At 35.3% G+C, this 19,684-nt stretch overlaps 2 protein-coding genes across 5 annotated transcripts; one reads left to right on the top strand and one right to left on the bottom strand.

The window, feature by feature from the left end:
- Window positions 1-375: 375 nt before the first annotated feature.
- On the bottom strand, window positions 376-4,906 carry Pcif1 (Phosphorylated CTD-interacting factor 1). 2 transcript variants are annotated; one of them, XM_090159528.1, is made up of 15 exons: window positions 4,814-4,906; window positions 4,654-4,738; window positions 4,248-4,592; window positions 3,893-4,179; window positions 3,683-3,822; window positions 3,406-3,629; window positions 3,111-3,345; window positions 2,945-3,044; window positions 2,709-2,871; window positions 2,465-2,640; window positions 2,310-2,396; window positions 2,078-2,256; window positions 1,918-2,011; window positions 1,676-1,851; window positions 376-1,616 (listed from the first exon to the last, which is right to left on the bottom strand). In XM_090159528.1, the coding sequence occupies exons 3-15, from the start codon at window positions 4,471-4,473 to the stop codon at window positions 1,238-1,240; spliced, it is 2,466 nt and encodes an 821-aa protein (XP_090015654.1). In that variant the 5' UTR covers window positions 4,474-4,592; window positions 4,654-4,738; window positions 4,814-4,906; the 3' UTR covers window positions 376-1,237. The 2 variants fall into 2 exon arrangements, with proteins under 2 accessions (XP_090015654.1, XP_090015655.1); XM_090159529.1 differs by having other exon boundaries at window positions 4,654-4,710.
- A 72-nt stretch (window positions 4,907-4,978) lies between these two features.
- On the top strand, window positions 4,979-18,220 carry Syn1 (Syntrophin-like 1). 3 transcript variants are annotated; one of them, XR_016474144.1, is made up of 9 exons: window positions 4,979-5,476; window positions 5,775-5,795; window positions 6,078-6,262; window positions 6,327-6,542; window positions 6,615-6,757; window positions 6,822-7,075; window positions 9,678-9,883; window positions 17,380-17,711; window positions 17,962-18,219. XR_016474144.1 is itself a non-coding variant. In XM_090159530.1 (8 exons), exons 1-8 carry the CDS (start codon window positions 5,047-5,049, stop codon window positions 17,470-17,472), a joined length of 1,548 nt encoding a protein of 515 aa, XP_090015656.1. In that variant the 5' UTR covers window positions 4,979-5,046; the 3' UTR covers window positions 17,473-18,220. The 3 variants fall into 3 exon arrangements, 2 of the variants coding, with proteins under 2 accessions (XP_090015656.1, XP_090015657.1); XM_090159530.1 differs by having other exon boundaries at window positions 17,380-18,220; XM_090159531.1 differs by lacking the exon at window positions 5,775-5,795 and having other exon boundaries at window positions 4,980-5,476; window positions 17,380-18,220.
- Window positions 18,221-19,684: the final 1,464 nt, after the last annotated feature.

The raw sequence follows: 19,684 nt of genomic DNA, 5'->3' as shown, positions 1-19,684 counted from the left end.
TTGACAGCGCCTTGTTAGGGGGAGATTTTCTTCTTGTGATGACGTCACGGTTACTAGCTCTCTGTAAAATATTCCCCTTGCTAACGCGTCATACACAGCCTTTGACAGCGCCTCGCTATGGAGAGATTTTCTTCTTGTTGACGGCACTCTGTTACTAGCTCTTAGTAAAATATTCCCCTTGCTAACGCGTCATACCCAGCCTTTGACAGCGCCTCACTAGGGGGAGATTTTCTTCTTGTGATGACGGCACTCCGTTACTAGCTCTCAGTGAAATATTCCCCAAATTAACAAACTTATGAAACAATATTATAGACTTATGACGTTATGGATAGGTAAAATTGAAATAATTTTGTACTTCATTTTATAAAACTGTGGTTTTTTATTATTGGACCAAAATTTGTTGAACCAGAAAGAACGGTTGAACAAAGAATGAGCTAGGCAAATTAAAAAGGAGTCAATGAATTTTTTATATATAATAGAAAGGGGGTGATAGGAGATATACAATGGGGAAAATATCAGGCAGAAAAAAACCTTTCTTCCGCACAATTTTAAAATATCTATACAAGTAAAATACACATGTATTTACAAAATTTTTTTGTTCCATAGTTTGCTATAAATGCTGCTATTTACACATTTGTATTCCCAACATGAATATCATGATAGTACCATTTTTATGCATATTTTTTGTTTAAAATGATAAAGTAGTTTTTTAATGGTAAAAACAATGAAGTTGAATTTTTAATTTCCAATTTAAATTAACGCAAATTTTCAACATGCATAGCTGCTGCTTAAATGAAAGTAAGAATTGTTACCTGTTGCGATAGGTAATTGTCATAACTCAAATTTAGTTATTCTTTAAAAAAAATGTGTATAAGTATTCAACCGATCTTCAAAACTTAAATTTCTATTGAAAAACACTTTTTGAACACCTGAATATATACAACATCTAGACTATCGGTATTGCTCGAAAGATCTAGTGGGATTCTCGGGGTGTTAAAATCATGTAAATGCTAGGAGCCTATGATAAAAGAGAAGTGGATATCTCAAAACCACAATCATTTTGCTTATTTCAAACGGACAATACAGCATCATTTTTTGATTGGTGCTTATTATTTTTAGTTCTAATGTGCGTAAAAAACTGTAATCCCACTTTTCTTTTGTCTAAAAACAGGCTTCTGGTTAAAGGATGAATGGTATTACGTGTATAGTTGTATTTCTTTTCTACACTTCGCTAAAGTTAACTCTCCGGTTTGGATATCAACGATTGATCGAGAGATTGTTTCGTCGCGATAGTTTGATTTGAATTTTCAGTATTCAAAAATGAATTATTCGAACCACTCGCGCTTGAAGAAGAGTTATTAACCAGTACTTTCACCGCAGGATCAACCACACACGTTGGCGGAATAATTACTGGTGCAACTGCCTCGTGGCTGGAGTTAACTGCCACAGGAATTTGAGTAACAGCTGGAGTGTCAAAATCTTTATCTTTTCCGAGTTTTAAAGATTCTAGCAAAGCGTCTACCCTCTCATCTGTCGGACCCCATTTTACAAAACCACTGTCATTTTGCAGGAAAAATATCAGAGTTCCATTTACGGATCTAACATTAACTTCAGACCTAAAAGATAAAGAATAAATAACGATGAAATGGACCATCGTATTGATGTATAAGAATACCTAGGGCAAACATGTTGATATCCGTGTCGAAGTTCGTGTTCAAAAGCTGGAATTAGGAGTTGTTTTCGTTTAAAGCTACTATCTTCTAGTTTGAGCAAAGCTGATGGTGCTGGATCTCTCCACTCGGGGAAAAATATTATAAATGACAATGGTTCTTCAGCTTCCTTTAATAGAGTCTGAATACGATCGAAAAGTATTTTATTACCAATTTTTACTTTATTAACCTTTAATTTTATTTTTACATCTATATTAGTGGCCATTGCGTCCATAAGTTCTTCGCAATAAGGAGGATTAGCTTGGAATGACCCACTCAGTGGATGGAAGTTTAAGAATGATCTTTGAAAAAAGAATTAAAGTTGAATAATGACTCATTTTTGAAGAGTTATTATTTCTTTTAAATACCCTCGAGATCCAAAAAAAGTGTCGGTGTCAGAAAATGCGGAACAATATTGACGGAAGTAACAGTTTAAAGGCGAGGCAAAACACTCAAAGGTCACCCCAAAATTCCTTTTCAAAGCTTCTAAAGTTGAAACTGGTATGGACGTTTGGGTGCTGTGACTTTCACCAGGGCCCAAAAATACCTAAAAAGTCCTAATTAGTATTTTTGTAACTATTAATTATTCAATTAACAAACCTGGTATCTTTTTAACATACACCAGACTCTGGGTAGAAAATTTTCAAATTTCCTGTCATCCGTGCAACTCCACCTATATAGTTGCTCCTAACACAAATAACGTATATTAAACTCTGGAACTGTTTTATTTTTAAGCCTTAAAGCAACTTTCTTACTAATTTTTGAAAGTAAATTGTATTTATTCTAACAATATCTTCCCGATAACGTAACAGAGTCACTTCTTTATCAGTCATTAAATCAATAGGTGGTAATCTAGGAGAAGGGGTTGCAAATTGAACTGGATAACAGAAGACTTTCTTTGGATTATTTATACAAATGGCTTCGGTTATTTCTGTAATATTTTTAATTGATTTAGAAACTGATCTAATATTATATTCCTACCAAATTTGTATCAGAAACCTTCAATTCCATGCGTATTGAGTAAAACCCAATGTTTGACATTTATTTTCTTTGCGGATTCTGCAGCAAGATGGTAAATTTTGGCACATATGCCTTCTACAGACGCTTTAGCAGCCTCGATCAAATGTGGTTGGCATTGTTGCTTCAAATGAGCGAGACGTTCCTTTATAAAATAGTAGATGAGAGTAAGATACGCAAAACAAATACAAAATTACTTTAAAGATTAATTATCCTACTATATAGTCATCGTAAGTAGCATTTAAAGTTTTCCTTAACCATTGAAAAGCATCCTCCACGTTCCATTTCACAATTTTACGACTTTCTGGGGTAGCATTCCTTTTTTCAACCACATAAACAAAACAGTTCAATAACAGTTTTTTATTGGAGTATCGTTATTACTACCTTGCATCTATCATTTTTTTGGCAGCTTCTGCATATTTTGACAATTGCTTTCTAGCATCCCCGGAAAATTTTGGCCTAATAAGCTTTATGGGTATATCGTTCATAATCTCTCCAAACATGGATTGAGAAATTTCGGGAATGCAATTGCTGGGTAAAAGAGGATCGTGGCAACCAGTGTCAATAACTTTCCTCTCCATTAACCAGCGATTAAAGGATTCCCTCGGGGCATCTATACCTGTAGTTTTAATTTTAATTATAAATTAGCCTTGATATTACAAAACCCAGAAAATATTACCTTCTCTCGAATGGCACATTTCTTGGTAATGATGTCTTAGTTTCAGAACTAAAGCGGTCCTGTATAGTTCTATGTCGGGATGTGGAGGTGGTAAAAGAGTTGGTGTTCTCTCTTGTATTGTAACATTAGATGGGAATTCTAAGTCCCAGGGCCCATTTAAAATGAAACGTTTCACGCCAGGTCCAACCACACCTTCCTCTGATATTCTCCTTTTTTCCCCAACCCTAAATTTTTTATTTTTTATTTTCCATTCAATTTCTTTATAAATTTGACATACCTAAAAACTGGCGGTACTGCTGCATTTGGTACACCTACAGGGGGACCAATTGGATGCATAGGTGGAGCTGTGGTAGGTGTTTGAGGATCTTTAGGAGTCATTGGCATTTGAATTCCCAGTGGGTCAGTGATAGGGTCATACTGTAAAGAATAATGGAGAAAATAAAATTATGACACTGTAAGGTACTAATCTTAGAATGAACATTCTTACATGAGGTGACCCATTACCAACTACACCGAGCCTTGGCATTTCCCATAAAGATTCATTGGTAAGTTTATTGAAAAAGTAAGGTCTGTTTTCTCTTTTGCTCCAGAATTTCCTCCACCCAATTTGAAGAAGTTCTGGAGGGAGATCATGAACTGGGTCAAAGGTGAGGCCACTTTGGCTCTGTTGAGAATTAGGAGACATGAAAGGTGTGGGGCTGGGTGTTGACATCAAATTTGGAGGAGACGTCACCCCTACTGGCACATTGTCTACCATGGGTACTCGAGGGAGATCTAAATATTTTAGGTTAACATTCAGTTTCACCTAAATTTTATCCTATATATTATTATTTTCTTCTTACCTGGCAGTGTAGGTTGCGGATCTTGTAGACCGGGAGGAGTATTTGGATTCCATTTTGAAAGACCACTGTTTGGATTATGCTTGTATATTGAAGAATCCAATGGAGGAAAATTCATTTCATGATTCAACGAAGTTGATATGGGCGGGTCAAAACTGACTGTTAGGTGTTTTGCGGGTAAGTGACTATGAATATGGTTTTGCCTATGGGACCCTTCATCGAATGACATCCCTCTGTATGACGGTAATTTGTCAACTTGTTAAAACAATTTCACACTTTTAATCTGTATGTTCTAATCATATTTCGTGGTTCAAATAACGAGAGAGACGAAAGGAATTGATATTTATCCTAAAAAATATTAGAGGAATAAAAATTAAACCGTAATTTTGGATTTAGGCCTTGTCAGTACCTGCGCTATAAACAACGGATTTGCGGAAATAGAGTTAAGCCTAACTCCAAGGCTTCGCTGTAAGTAACAAGAAACTTGAAAAACACTTTAAAAATCATTGTTTTTATGGTTAATAAATATTTCCAATGAGTTAACGAATATGCAAATATTTCAGAAATACCTTTTAAGTTAATAGATTTTTCATAATTCCACTCAAACCGTTATTTATGTTAAAGGCTTAGCGACGATGCCAAAATTGACAAAACTAATTACGTTGCCGTTCTTCGATAGACGTCGCTTTAGTCGTAAGACACGTTCATAGTCATTTGATTGGATAATGTATCGTGGTTCTGATAGTGCTAGAGTTCAAACGTTTACGGTCAGGCCGTTTTTAAGTGTTTTTTCCCGTGCAAGATGGCTGCGAGAACGTCTATGTTAGAAATTTTGGTTCAACAGCAATGGCACAAAGTATTAGTCACTTTGGAAGAAGATTGTTTAAGTATAAGTTTAGACGATAGTTACGATTTACCAAATGGACAAACGAACGGTTATTCGGACTTGGATATGCCACTCGATATTCCGGAAAGCATCGCGAACCAAAGACGGGTGGTTAACGTTGTAAAGCAAGATAATAATGGCCTTGGAATCAGCGTCAAAGGGGGCCAGGAAAATAACATGCCAATTTTAATAAGTAAAATATTTAAAGGCATGGCAGCAGATCAGACAGAACGCCTTTATGTTGGGGATTCTATATTGTCGGTCAATGGGGTAGATTTGCAACAAGCTACTCACGATCAAGCCGTAAAGGCTTTGAAGTGTGCGGGAAAAGTTGTAAAATTGGAAGGTAACATTCGTAAATAATAGCTTAATCTTTAGTCCGCATGTTTGCATTAATATTTCTGTAATATAATTTGCTATCGTTTGGTGTTTAATTTAATTTCCATTAGCTTTTTATGTTACCCTCAAAATACGCATGATTGTTTATTATGAATCTGTAACCATCAAAACTAAATCGAGCCCCATTAATATCACTTTTAACTGTTTACACATGTTTCTGTTAACAAACTGACTTGTGGATCCCATTTGCCATTTGTTCAAAAAAATTTTGCATGATCCGTTTGGTTGCTACCTGGTTTTAACAGTGATCTCTTCTTATTATTTAGGTAGGTACTAAAATTTTCGGGTTTTTTTACGCACTATACAGTCTCTGAAAATTTATAAAAATGGTTTTTCAGATCCTAAATTCTTGTAATTCCTCTGTCTTGCTGGTTTTAAGCATTTTTGTTGTCCCATGTGCGAGAAATGAGCCTTTAAAAATCTATTTTTACTTTTCCCTTACTAACCACTAGCAAAAATGTATCTTTTAAATCTTTTGGAACACTTCCCAATGTGTTGGGTGTTTATCTTAATTGTCATTCTTTGCTCTTTTTTTGTGTATTTGACAGTGAAATATTTGCGTGAAGTTACTCCGTATTTTAGGAAATTTACACTCTTAGCGGATATTGGTTGGGAGTTCCATCAAGGGGGATTATTAACTGGCAGCAGAGAAACGTCAAATAGAATTACAAGACCTGATACGCGATATGTTCCTTTACTTTTGTGTCACATAGCTCGTAATCTCACGCATCAGGTAAATTTTCCTTGAAAAAAAAAGTTTTTTAATAATTAATTGGTCATATTTGTTGCATATGAAGGACCCAGATAATTGTTGCTTCGAAATACGTTCCCCCGACTGTAGCAAGACATGCGTATTAAGGTGCCCCGATAGTATACAGTGTTCAGCCTGGTTCAACGCAGTTCACGTAGCTCATAGTCAACTGATGAGCCAAGCTATTATCGAAGCAAATCATATGTTGGTTGATGTTTTAGAAGACGCTCAACTGAAGCACATGGGATGGCTGTCAGAAAAAGTTAGCATTTTAATCTTTAACGTTTTATTACTGTCTTATATTAATTAGAAATTATTTTTTTCTTTATCTCAGGTTCATGATGAATTGGGTGTAGTTCAATGGAGGCCTGTTTTTATGGCAATTACTGATAGGGATCTGTTGTTTTACGATCTAGTTCCTTGGACCAAAGATGCTTGGGCTGTTCCAGTACATACATTCTCGTTAATACACACTAGGTATTAATTTGTTCTATATACTGTGTTATAGCTTGTTTTATAAGATGATGTGCAATTTTTTTAGACTTGTTCATTCATCATCGATGGGCCTCGGGAGCCCTCAACAAATTATGGGAGGTAGTTTACAACGTAATGGCACAGTTTGTGTCATTCCAGGTGTCACAGATATCGTAACATTCTCGTTAAGAATTGCTACAAGACAGGGAGTGGAAACGCACGTTATGAGAGTAGAAACGCACAGAGATCTAGCAACGTGGGCCAGAACATTAGTTAATTGCGCTCATTCAGCCGCTTATGATGTCAAAGAAGCCAGCTTTGGTAAGAATTTTTTACTTTTTTTTCCTATTTTAGTCTTTCATCTTTTGAGAGAGTGCTGTAGATGTAGGAACCTAAATTTTGAGGAAGTAGTCATTAAAACTTAAAAGCCCAAATTTTTTTCCGTTTATAATTAGGGAATGTAATTTGGTTATCTTGTCCCGCATAATTAAGCCAAAAATTTTTTGATCCAATTCCTGAAAACCAGAAGTTTTCATTTTATAAGTATTTGAAACCGATATTTTTCTGTAATTTTTCAACAGAATGTATTCTGTATTTTTCTTGATATTCTAAATAACCTGATAAAATCATATGAAACTTCTACAAATGTCATATTTTTCCTATAAAGATTTTTGAAAAGAAGTCTTTAGAAAATCAAATTTCATGTTTTGAAATCTTTGACTTCAAAGTCACGATATTTTTGAAATCTTTGACTTCAAAGTCACGATATTTTTGAAATCTTTGACTTCAAAGTCACGATATTTTTGAAATCTTTGACTTCAAAGTCACGATATTTTTGAAATCTTTGACTTCAAAGTCACGATATTTTTGAAATCTTTGACTTCAAAGTCACGATATTTTTGAAATCTTTGACTTCAAAGTCACGATATTTTTGAAATCTTTGACTTCAAAGTCACGAAAATTTTTGAAATCTTTGACTTCAAAGTCATGAAATTTTTGAAATTTTGGTAGTCTTAAAAGTGGGTGCCATTACTCTTATCTCCAAATAACTTTGTTGTCTCTCCTTGAACAGTATATGCATTAAACTCTGGGCATGATCAACTTTTTTTATGCACTATAGGCTCCTTGCGTATTTTAAATATTGGTCACCTATGTAAAGGGTTGCCACTCGTCAGGGATAAGTCCGGGAATTTTAAGAATTTGTAAAAAGTCAGGGACTTCAATTTTCTTTTGACACAAATTCTATGGTTATTATTTATTACCTTGAAAGTTAGGCTAATTGTTTCAACATTGCAACAACGTTTTAACTGAATTTAAATTTATTAACTTCTGATAAAAGTTAAATATAAAATAAAAAGTTATCCTTAAAAAGTCAGGGGAAATCTCTTCAAATGGTCAGGGAATAGTCAGGCAGTTTGAATCTGAAAATTTTGTGGCAACCCTGATGTACTAAGTTTTTAATTGAATATATGAAAGTTCCGCTTCTTCAAAATTATCTCTGTACAAGTGTACAACAGTTGAAAGCTTCAGCCTTAGAACGTTTTTATGTCTTTTTTTTCAAAATAAGAAAGATATTTATTTGGTGCCTATGACAGCGGGGTCTTCGCACCACACACTCCTATTTCCTCTCACATTTAGTGAGCAGATGGCGCTGTTTTTCACACATTTAGTTTACAATATCAGCAGATGGCACTTCATTTCTAAAAGCAAGAAGCCGGCGCATGATGTTATAGGCTAACAATTTCGTTTAAATGACCACAGAATCGCTTTAAACTTCACCCCCCCCTCAATGTATTAGTATATCTTGCCAATTACATTGGAATCAGAACCAATTTTAAACTATATAATAAGTAAATAAACCTGTCCCGTAACATAATTAGTGTCTTAAGCATTAACAACAACTTTACCACAAAGAATAATCAGATACAACTATATCTCACCCGGTCCACTACAGCGCTCTTACCATTATCAAAAAAGACCGAAAATGAACGCCAATCCGTACTAGTAGTTCCACGTCGACATAGAACTGTATTTAATAACTATATATATGAGCGTGCGTACGCGCGTTCTTGGTGTGCCGCAGATTGGCTAAAAACAGCTTTTAAAATGTTTTGATGCAACTATTAAATAGACCCCGACGCCGATCTTTTTTTTTTGCGCCGCCGCAGCCGAACGATTTTGGACGGCCCGCCGCCCATGTTTTCTCGGTGCCGACGGTTTATAATATTTTTTAACCGGGCTACCAGATTTTCCGTTGATATCAGTCTCTTTGCAGCTTTAACAAAAATGTAGTTCTTTATCATATTTCAATTATTACTTTGGTAGTGCCATACTGTAAGTGGATCCACTTATGGTAGTGCAAATAAAACTTTATTTTGCACGAAATTTCACAAAAACGTCGGCGCACGCCGATTGCGCCGCCGTTGGAAAATCAGGGGATCGCTGCCGTCGGTAAAAATTTCGCGGCGTCTGTGTCTAGGCTACTGTAAAACCCGAGGTAAAACCGGAAAGTGGTCAAGGCTTAAACAAAAATATAACTTTCAATCAAATTTAACTTAATTTAAAAAATATACAGGCAAAATATCGCTGAAATGAACATTATTTAATCGAAGGCATGTAATGCCCTACATTTGACGTATCATTTACTCCTTTAACTTTAACGGTTGAACAGTTATGGAGGCGGCGGCGGCCGCTACACTGTACGTTAAACTAATACACACAAATCCCTAATTGTGACTGTATGTAAAAACCTAGAAATTATGCGGAGGAGGAATAAATGGAGAAAAAAATTGTCTCGCAAACATTTTTCCGTCGTTTCTTCCCCAACCACTACCACTATCGTTTTTAAACTAATCAGTTTTGCAGTTTCCATGATCTACTATGAAATTTAATAAAATCCTAATGCGATTTATTTTTTTTTCAGCTTGTATATACAAAGGTCAAGAATGTGTTTTAGTCATTCACTGCGAAGAAGGCTTTACTCTTTTAAGAGGGTCAAATAATGTGGGAGGAAGTACCTTGACCAACGTGAATGTCTTGTGGAAACATTCGTTTGACCGGTTAAGGATGTCCGCGGATGACGGAGCGAATACCCTTTGGCTGGATTTTGGTGGCGAGGATGGAGAAAAGGTGCGACCACTAGTATCTCTTATTTTTAACGGCTCTTCAATAAATGCCGCGCTCTCTCTCTATCTATCTCTCCCCCTCCCCTTTTTTCCCCTACGCGCATGCGCGCCAGTCCAGTAATGCCAGGTCGCGAAAATGGAATTTCCCTTTTTGAACAAAAATTTCCCTAGTTTTCCAAAACATCAAAAACCCCACACTAGGAGAACGCAACCCGTCAAAAGTCATGCATTTTCGTGTGTAGATTTTTCATTCTAGACGCTTCAGCCAAGGATTCTATATTTCTAGAAGGATAGGAAGTGACTAGGTTCCCCTGTATTACCGGCTTGGCGGGAAGAGCGTGGAGTTTTACAAAAGAGTGACGTCATTTTAACCGCGTTTATTCATCCCCAAGGCCAAATCGCTCAACGCCGAAATGTGCTTTGGCGCCTTCACGGTAGCGATATTGGACCTTGGCTGGGTAATTTTTGGAAGGAGCTACTGCGCAGTCGTGCGTTTTCTTCCCGGCGCGAAAGCGCCATCACTTCCTATCCTTCTAAAAATATAGAATCCTTGCTTCAGCGCGGCTAGCGCCTGCTGCCGTCGGATGGGGAAAATTCGGAAATTGTCTTCCCCCTTTCCGTAAAACGTTTAGCGTAAAGGCTCGTCCAATGAAATTTGTACTCAACACTGCGTTAGCGTGTTTAAAGGCTAGCTGCGCTCTCCTTTGGTTTGTTGCTCCTAGGTTCAACAAAAAGAACAATAAAATTTCCATCTCGTAATGATTAAAATCTGTGAACAATTTTACCAGTATAGTTTGTACAGGGGTAGAGCGGGGAAAAGTCGTTCGGACTTGTTCCTGTGCGCCAGTTATTTAGCAGACAACTTTCCAAATTTCCCAAAAAATCAAATCAAACCAAATACTTATGATTGTATTAATTCAATAAAATTGTTAGCTAAAATAATTATATCCCTAGTGTTAGCTAATTTTTGGTCGGATTTCCCATTTTCCCGTTTAAATTTCCCTCAATCTGGCATCACTGCGCGAGTCACTGAATAAAATAGTCACATATTTTATTTGTAAAGCTAAAGTTACTCCGGAACAAACGAATAGTTTATGGGGTGGAGTAATAATTATCATCCATGGAACAGGCGTATAAAACGTTTTAGATTAAAAAGAGTACACTTTTAGTCCGAGAATACGTGGAAAAAAATACTAGCGGTGTTTATTTTAACAAAATTAATATCTTCACCGTACCTCAATATCGCAATTTTAAAACTTTGCGATCCCTGTTTTTCTCAATTCTTAATATCAAGAATGTATTTATTTATTATTAGGAAGAATGATTATGTTGCGACAATCGCCGGGCATGTTGAACGCCTAACCCCCGTCTCGCGCAGGGGGGGGGGGGGGGGAGACAAAACGTCACCGGCGTTTGAATACGTAAATTTTAAGCAGCCAATGAAATACCGGGACTATTCCTTTTTTTAAGTGGAGGAGCGTACTGGGGGGGACCAACGGGTGGATTGAGAGAAAGGCTAAAAACCGTCTCGACATAGACATTCTCCCTAGGTATAAATAAATACATTCTTGTTAATATTAAGTCTATATAGTGCTTTCAATTCGAAACTCACGACGTCACCAATGTAATTTGCCTATTGATAAAAAACGGTAACTGTCATTAACACTACAGCTGGGACGTTTTCAAAATCGTATCAGACGAAAGCACTCTATAGTCATTGGAATAGTTAAATTTACAGGTAGGTAATTGGCCCAATTTTAAAAATTTCATAATAAATTTAAAATACAACGCATTTACAAGTATGTCCTGGCTCTCTGTATTACTACTTCTATGCAAATCGCTGAACAGATTTTATTTATGCGTATATTCGTCTATGACTTTAAAATGAAACATGTATCTTCTCGTTTTTAATGGGCACTCTTTTTTCCGCCAAAACGCGGAAGGTTACACCTAATCACGGCTGTATTACTCCGCTCAAAATTACATCTCATTCATTACCATGTTTTCCCGGTGTAATTGTATTAGGGATCCTGCTGTGGTACGTGTTTCAAGCGAAAAAAACATTAGCATTATAGAAACTTAAACGCGCCTTCCCAATCGACCGCCATTACCGTCTACGGAGAGGGTGATGAAAACACCGGTTTTGGGGGGATGAAATTTCTGCGGTAGAGGGCTTGCTCGTTGGTTGTCTGTACGATAATGGCGGCGCCCAGTATTTGGCGCACGAGTTGCGGTTTTGTATTGAGCCAAGAGCACGGCTTAAAAGACTATTGTTCTCCTTATCAAAGTTACAGATACGAAATTAATGTATTTTGGCAATTGTTTTATCAAATTTGTTTGTACCCACGTTTTTAAGAAGTCATTGGTGATGTTTGCAATTCGATAGATGTAAATTTTAGGAAACAGATGGTGTTGTTGTTGAGCAATAAACCCCTACTACCTGACTAATATATAATTTTTGACTGTCATCGAGTAACAAATAACTAAGAGAGTTTTCCATTTGACTGCTCTAGAACGCTCTGATCAAGTTTCGCGTGTTCCATTTCCCGGTCTCGGGTGCTCCGAGATCGCCCCAAAACTGATCTGCCGATTTCGACAGATCAACGGATCGATATCGGAGCAAATTTTTGCGTGTTCCTTTAAGATATTTTGGCAAAATGGCAAACCAAGACGCGAAAATTCAAATTACTAGCAGACGAAAAACCACAAAGCGCGGGAATATGTTTATGGTATGTTTCATTTGCGGTCGATTGGGGCGAGATCTATGACGTCAGACAGATTCGGAGCGAATCTCGAACAATCAAATGGAAAACGCGATAAATCATAATTCCTCGTGGAGCACGTGGCGCCATCTAAGTAAACTGACCGTTGTACTTCGTTAATAAAAGCTTGACAAAATTGTTTTTTAACAGTAAATTTGCCTTGGAATAGTTCTTTTTATAAAATAACCTTGGCCATCTTGTTGAAATTTTGCCTCCCCGCTTCAGCTGTGGATCCGTTTTCTCTCCCACTAAAGAGTTTATGATCTCATTCTTAGGCATTGGCTGAACTATTCCAGGGCAACATTTCAACAAGTTGGGCAAGCGAAAAGACATTTTATAAAATCAACTATTCGTTAAATTATAATACAAAATATTAATTGAGATTAATCGTAATAGACGTGAAAAATGGCAGAAATGACTTCAGTGACAAATAGTCTCGAAGCGGTGAGGCTACCCCCCAGTTCCGAAAACGTTTAGAGGGCGGAAAGCCGTTGGAATTATTTCACCGTCTTATTATGCTAGCTAGGAGCAACAAACTCAGCACCCCACACAAGGAGAACGCAGCTAGCCTTTAAACCCGCTAACGCAGTGTTGTGTACAAATTTCATTGGACGAACCTTTACGCTGAACGTTTTACGGACGGGGGGAATTAACGAATTTCCCCCTTCAGGCGGCAGCAGGCGCTAAAGCGTCTTACCAATGAAAAATGTACACAAGAAAATGCACGACTTTTGACGTGTTGCGTTCTCCTTGTGTGGGATGCTCCTAGATGCTAGGGTCACTGAATTAGGGGTTTTTGTGTTGCTAAATAGCTCCATTAAATGATAGTTACGAACTAAGAGCCTTGATAAGTCATTGTCAAATCTGGTTCGAACTTAGAGTAGCCTGAATTGAAAACGCTTTTTAGTTTAGTAAATAGGACTTGGAAAATTCACAAAGGTCGTACGGAAGGGGAGGAGCTAGCTAAAGTTCGAGCCGAATTTTACAAGTTATTGTGACCCTTTGAAGGAAATAAATCGAAAAATCGTCCCCTAACACGCGCTACTTTGTTATTAACGTAACTAGCGCCAATCACCGCTAGCTTATATTAAACCTGGTGACACAACTCGTTGTTTTACCAGAAATATTTAAGTTCATACTGCCGTTAAAGGAATATGAAGAATTCAAAGCTTACTCTTTGGTCTTTGGTACACTCGTTACTAAATGTTTCCTTGGGGAGGGGTCTCTGAAATGTTACGTTACATTATCATGATTGTCTGCCGGAACCTAAATTATCACTTGTTTTTATCATATATAATAGTATAATTAGTTTGTTAGAGGTAAAACAATAAATAAATTTGTTTAATTTTGAAAGATATTTCGGGTTTGCCACAGTATCGGTAAAACCTGGAATTCCTGGAAAAGTCGGGTAATTTTAATTTGGATTTATAAGTCGGGAACTTTTAATATGGATTTATAAGTCGGGAACTTTTAATATGGATTTATAAGTCGGGAACTTTTAATATGGATTTATAAGTCGGGAACTTTTAATATGGATTTATAAGTCGGGAACTTTTAATATGGATTTATAAGTCGGGAACTTTTAATATGGATTTATAAGTCGGGAACTGTTAATTTGGATTTATAAGTCGGGAACTGTTAATTTGGATTTATAAGTCGGGAACTTTTAATTTGGATTTATAAGTCGGGAACTTTTAATTTGGATTTATAAGTCGGGAACTTTTAATTTTTATTTATAAGTCGGGAACTTTTAATTTGGATTTATAAGTCGGGAACTTTTAATTTGGATTTATAAGTCGGGAACTTTTAATTTGGATTTATAAGTCGGGAACTTTTAATATGGATTTATAAGTCGGGAACTTTTAATATGGATTTATAAGTCGGGAACTTTTAATATGGATTTATAAGTCGGGAACTTTTAATATGGATTTATAAGTCGGGAACTTTTAATATGGATTTATAAGTCGGGAACTTTTAATATGGATTTATAAGTCGGGAACTTTTAATATGGATTTATAAGTCGGGAACTTTTAATATGGATTTATAAGTCGGGAACTTTTAATATGGATTTATAAGTCGGGAACTTTTAATATGGATTTATAAGTCGGGAACTTTTAATATGGATTTATAAGTCGGGAACTTTTAATATGGATTTATAAGTCGGGAACTTTTAATATGGATTTATAAGTCGGGAACTTTTAATATGGATTTATAAGTCGGGAACTTTTAATATGGATTTATAAGTCGGGAACTTTTAATATGGATTTATAAGTCGGGAACTTTTAATATGGATTTATAAGTCGGGAACTTTTAATATGGATTTATAAGTCGGGAACTTTTAATATGGATTTATAAGTCGGGAACTTTTAATATGGATTTATAAGTCGGGAACTTTTAATATGGATTTATAAGTCGGGAACTTTTAATATGGATTTATAAGTCGGGAACTTTTAATATGGATTTATAAGTCGGGAACTTTTAATATGGATTTATAAGTCGGGAACTTTTAATATGGATTTATAAGTCGGGAACTTTTAATATGGATTTATAAGTCGGGAACTTTTAATATGGATTTATAAGTCGGGAACTGTTAATATGGATTTATAAGTCGGGAACTTTTAATATGGATTTATAAGTCGGGAACTTTTAATATGGATTTATAAGTCGGGAACTTTTAATATGGATTTATAAGTCGGGAACTTTTAATATGGATTTATAAGTCGGGAACTTTTAATATGGATTTATAAGTCGGGAACTTTTAATATGGATTTATAAGTCGGGAACTTTTAATATGGATTTATAAGTCGGGAACTTTTAATATGGATTTATAAGTCGGGAACTTTTAATATGGATTTATAAGTCGGGAACTTTTAATATGGATTTATAAGTCGGGAACTTTTAATATGGATTTATAAGTCGGGAACTTTTAATATGGATTTATAAGTCGGGAACTTTTAATATGGATTTATAAGTCGGGAACTTTTAATATGGATTTAAAAGTCGGGAACTTTTAATATGGATTTATAAGTCGGGAACTTTTAATATGGATTTATAAGTCGGGAACTTTTAATATGGATTTATAAGTCGGGAACTTTTAATATGGATTTATAAGTCGGGAACTTTTAATATGGATTTATAAGTCGGGAACTTTTAATATGGATTTATAAGTCGGGAACTTTTAATATGGATTTATAAGTCGGGAACTTTTAATATGGATTTATAAGTCGGGAACTTTTAATATGGATTTATAAGTCGGGAACTTTTAATATGGATTTATAAGTCGGGAACTTTTAATATGGATTTATAAGTCGGGAACTGTTAATATGGATTTATAAGTCGGGAACTGTTAATATGGATTTATAAGTCGGGAACTGTTAATATGGATTTATAAGTCGGGAACTGTTAATATGGATTTATAAGTCGGGAACTGTTAATATGGATTTATAAGTCGGGAACTTTTAATATGGATTTATAAGTCGGGAACTTTTAATATGGATTTATAAGTCGGGAACTTTTAATATGGATTTATAAGTCGGGAACTGTTAATATGGATTTATAAGTCGGGAACTGTTAATATGGATTTATAAGTCGGGAACTGTTAATATGGATTTATAAGTCGGGAACTGTTAATATGGATTTATAAGTCGGGAACTGTTAATTTGGATTTATAAGTCGGGAACTGTTAATTTGGATTTATAAGTCGGGAACTTTTAATTTGGATTTATAAGTCGGGAACTTTTAATTTGGATTTATAAGTCGGGAACTTTTAATTTGGATTTATAAGTCGGGAACTTTTAATTTGGATTTATAAGTCGGGAACTTTTAATTTGGATTTATAAGTCGGGAACTTTTAATTTGGATTTATAAGTCGGGAACTTTTAATATGGATTTATAAGTCGGGAACTTTTAATATGGATTTATAAGTCGGGAACTTTTAATATGGATTTATAAGTCGGGAACTTTTAATATGGATTTATAAGTCGGGAACTTTTAATATGGATTTATAAGTCGGGAACTGTTAATATGGATTTATAAGTCGGGAACTGTTAATATGGATTTATAAGTCGGGAACTGTTAATATGGATTTATAAGTCGGGAACTGTTAATATGGATTTATAAGTCGGGAACTGTTAATATGGATTTATAAGTCGGGAACTGTTAATATGGATTTATAAGTCGGGAACTGTTAATATGGATTTATAAGTCGGGAACTGTTAATATGGATTTATAAGTCGGGAACTGTTAATATGGATTTATAAGTCGGGAACTTTTAATATGGATTTATAAGTTGGGAACTTTTAATATGGATTTATAAGTTGGGAACTTTTAATATGGATTTATAAGTTGGGAACTTTTAATATGGATTTATAAGTTGGGAACTTTTAATATGGATTTATAAGTTGGGAACTTTTAATATGGATTTATAAGTTAGGAAAAATCTAGAAAAGTCAGGAAATTTAAATCTGAAAAAATTGGCAATCCTAACTTCAATAATTTTAAGATTATAATGAAGGTAGTTTTGAGTATTTGTGATGTAATTTCGAAGGCGGGGCTTTCCAATTGATTATCTTTACTACGAGGGGGTTTTTGGCCTTTTTTTCGTTTGTGAACAGTCCTTTGTAACTTTAAACTTCGTCTTTGTTAAGTTAGTAATTAAAAGGAATTATTGTAGAGACAAAATGTTTTAATTTGAAGAGTCGCTAAACTTTTAATAAAATGATAATTTTTCTATCAACAGGAGTTCGACATGCTTCAGTGTCCGAAGCAATTCGTCTTCACTCTGCACACATTCCTGTCAGCCAAAATCAGCCGATTGGGTCTCTTAGCGTGACACTAATCCCAGTTCCCGCGACCCTCTCCCGTCCCTCCGTTATCACTCACTCTCTCAACACCTGTATATCGACAAAACATCGCCTCAAAACGTTAAAAACAAACTCATAACGATTAAAGCAGCTACATTTTCAAAGGAAAAACTTTTGGTGCTTCCAAACTCTTTACATTACCATAGAAAAAAAATACATAATCACAAAGGCCTTTTTTTGGGTTTTTTGCGGACTTTTGTTTTATAGTGTAATATTTAGATATTTATAATAATACGCTAATTTATGTTGGAAAAAAGCTTTTTTTCGGGGAGAAATTTAAGCAATACCACTTTTAAAAGGCCCTACGTTTTTTCGCAAATATTAACATTAAATTATGTTTCGAAATAAATTGTTAAAAACAAAGCCTAAAAAATCTAGCTAGCCCAATGCCCTAAACAATAACAAAAATGTAATGACATTTTGCTTGTATAATTTTTTTTACCTTTTACGTTTTATAGAAACACTATATCTGTATTACCAGGGTATAATTTTCTGGTATTACCGACTAGCCTTAAGTATCAGATCAATATCTAACGGGCAATATTAACACTGATACTCAGCCAAAGATATCAACATTTTCCCGACTTGATGTAATTTTTATTTTTTTGGTGGTTAAGAGGGGTATTTTTGGAGTATACCCCATTTTTATATCTATTACCATAAGTAACGTAATACAATAAGTATGGCGCTGATCGATTTCGGTTTATGATAGTCTGTTACGAAAAGATTACTGAAATTTAAAAATAGCTACCTTTTAAAACGAAAGGTATGTTTATAATAGTCAGTTTTATGTTCAGTTGGAATAATTTATCATTATTTTTGCTGAATTAAACGGTATTTTTACTTCTGATCTTTTCGATAAGGCTTGGTTAATCTTTCAAATAGGCGGTCCGTGGTGATTTCTAGGGCACAGTTACCTAATACTTCCAAAAGACTGGTAACAGCTTGTGGAGAGTTATCAGCACTAGTCCCACATAATGATTTATATGGTCTTTGGTGAAACGTACGATTATCAGAAAAATTAGCGTCAGGAGAAAAAAAAATCATATTTTATTATGTTACTTATGTTAATAGTTCGTACGCCCTAAAATCAACCTTATTCCAACGTCGACGCCATTTTGAAGCTCTTACGATTGTAGAGAACATTGACGTCACGAGGGAATGACGCTGATTGGACGGGTGGTCCGTCAAACGGTAGACGGCGCTTTCATATCATCAATTATGCAAAAGACAAATTGTTTTATTTAGGGGAGGTACATTTTTAACTTTAAAAAAAACTATAACTACTTTAATAATCCCTCCTTAAAATTGTAGAATAGGATAATTCATCCATATCTATTTTGGTACTAAGAAACACAAACTTTTATCCCTAGAAACATTTCATCCTGTAAAATATACAAACGGTTTTCTAAAAAGAAAATTGCCTGGTTAATTAAGCCTAACTTACCGCGCTTATTTATGACGCTAATATCGTAGTTATGGCAATAATCATTGAGTTGGTAATATTAATCTAGAGATCCAATCAAATCTGCTCCCCGCGAAACAAGTTTTTGAAAATTACGAATGTGCTGTCCATAGATATAAGAAATGTATATAAAGGTCTAGATAAATTTCGGGGCGTCTAAGCCTAACATAAAATACGGAATTGACACCTAGCAGACACCGAGGAAGGCACATGACTAAGAGCGCGAGCTCTCTTAGCATTTTAGTACTAAGTGCTTGACCTTTCCGCAGGCGGAAGTCTTTAGACACCATCTGTTGGTGACTTTTAGTATAATTTTTAAGCAGGAGACAATGGCTCTCGCGACGATAGCACGAACTTTCATACCGATAGATAGCGCCTTATAAGGATAGCCTGCAGAAATTACGCGTTTCTGCTAGCTATCACCTCCGTATTGACTCTCTTTGAAATATTTTATCTAGACCTTTATATACGTTTCCTATATCTATGGTGCTGTCTCCTCTAAAATGACGAGAAAACGTTATCATATGACCCGTGGCGCCATCCATTATTTTTGAAATAAAAATTCTTTTGGCCGGAAAACACGTCTTATTTGAACGAACCATTGAGAGATAGACGGCGCCACGGGTAGAATGATAAAGTTTTCTCGTCATTTGGGAGCAGACGGCAGTATTCTTATTTTTTAAAAAACTTGTTTCGCGAAATACTGAAATCCGACG

The sequence above is a fragment of the Leiobunum rupestre genome, chromosome 9 (genome assembly GCF_980474605.1).
Source record: "Leiobunum rupestre chromosome 9, qqLeiRupe1.1.hap1, whole genome shotgun sequence".
Classification (NCBI taxonomy): Eukaryota; Metazoa; Arthropoda; class Arachnida; order Opiliones; family Sclerosomatidae; genus Leiobunum; species Leiobunum rupestre.
Note: the sequence above shows the minus strand (reverse complement) of the source record. Positions and strands in the feature narration are given on the sequence as shown.

What these genes read in the sequence shown, in the direction of transcription:
- Pcif1 (XM_090159528.1), bottom strand. Translation starts at nt 4,473, where the DNA reads ATGTCATTCGATGAAGGGTCCCATAGGCAAAACCATATTCATAGTCAC. An exon ending in TCCGCAACCTACACTGCCAG is followed by an intron (nt 4,180 to 4,247) that starts GTAAGAAGAAAA and finishes TAAAATATTTAG; the next exon opens with ATCTCCCTCGAGTACCCATG. An exon ending in TATCAACATGTTTGCCCTAG is followed by an intron (nt 1,617 to 1,675) that starts GTATTCTTATAC and finishes TTTATCTTTTAG; the next exon opens with GTCTGAAGTTAATGTTAGAT.
- Syn1 (XM_090159530.1), top strand. Translation starts at nt 5,047, where the DNA reads ATGGCTGCGAGAACGTCTATGTTAGAAATTTTGGTTCAACAGCAATGG. An exon ending in TTCTCGTTAATACACACTAG is followed by an intron (nt 6,758 to 6,821) that starts GTATTAATTTGT and finishes CAATTTTTTTAG; the next exon opens with ACTTGTTCATTCATCATCGA. An exon ending in GTGGCGAGGATGGAGAAAAG is followed by an intron (nt 9,884 to 17,379) that starts GTGCGACCACTA and finishes TTCTATCAACAG; the next exon opens with GAGTTCGACATGCTTCAGTG.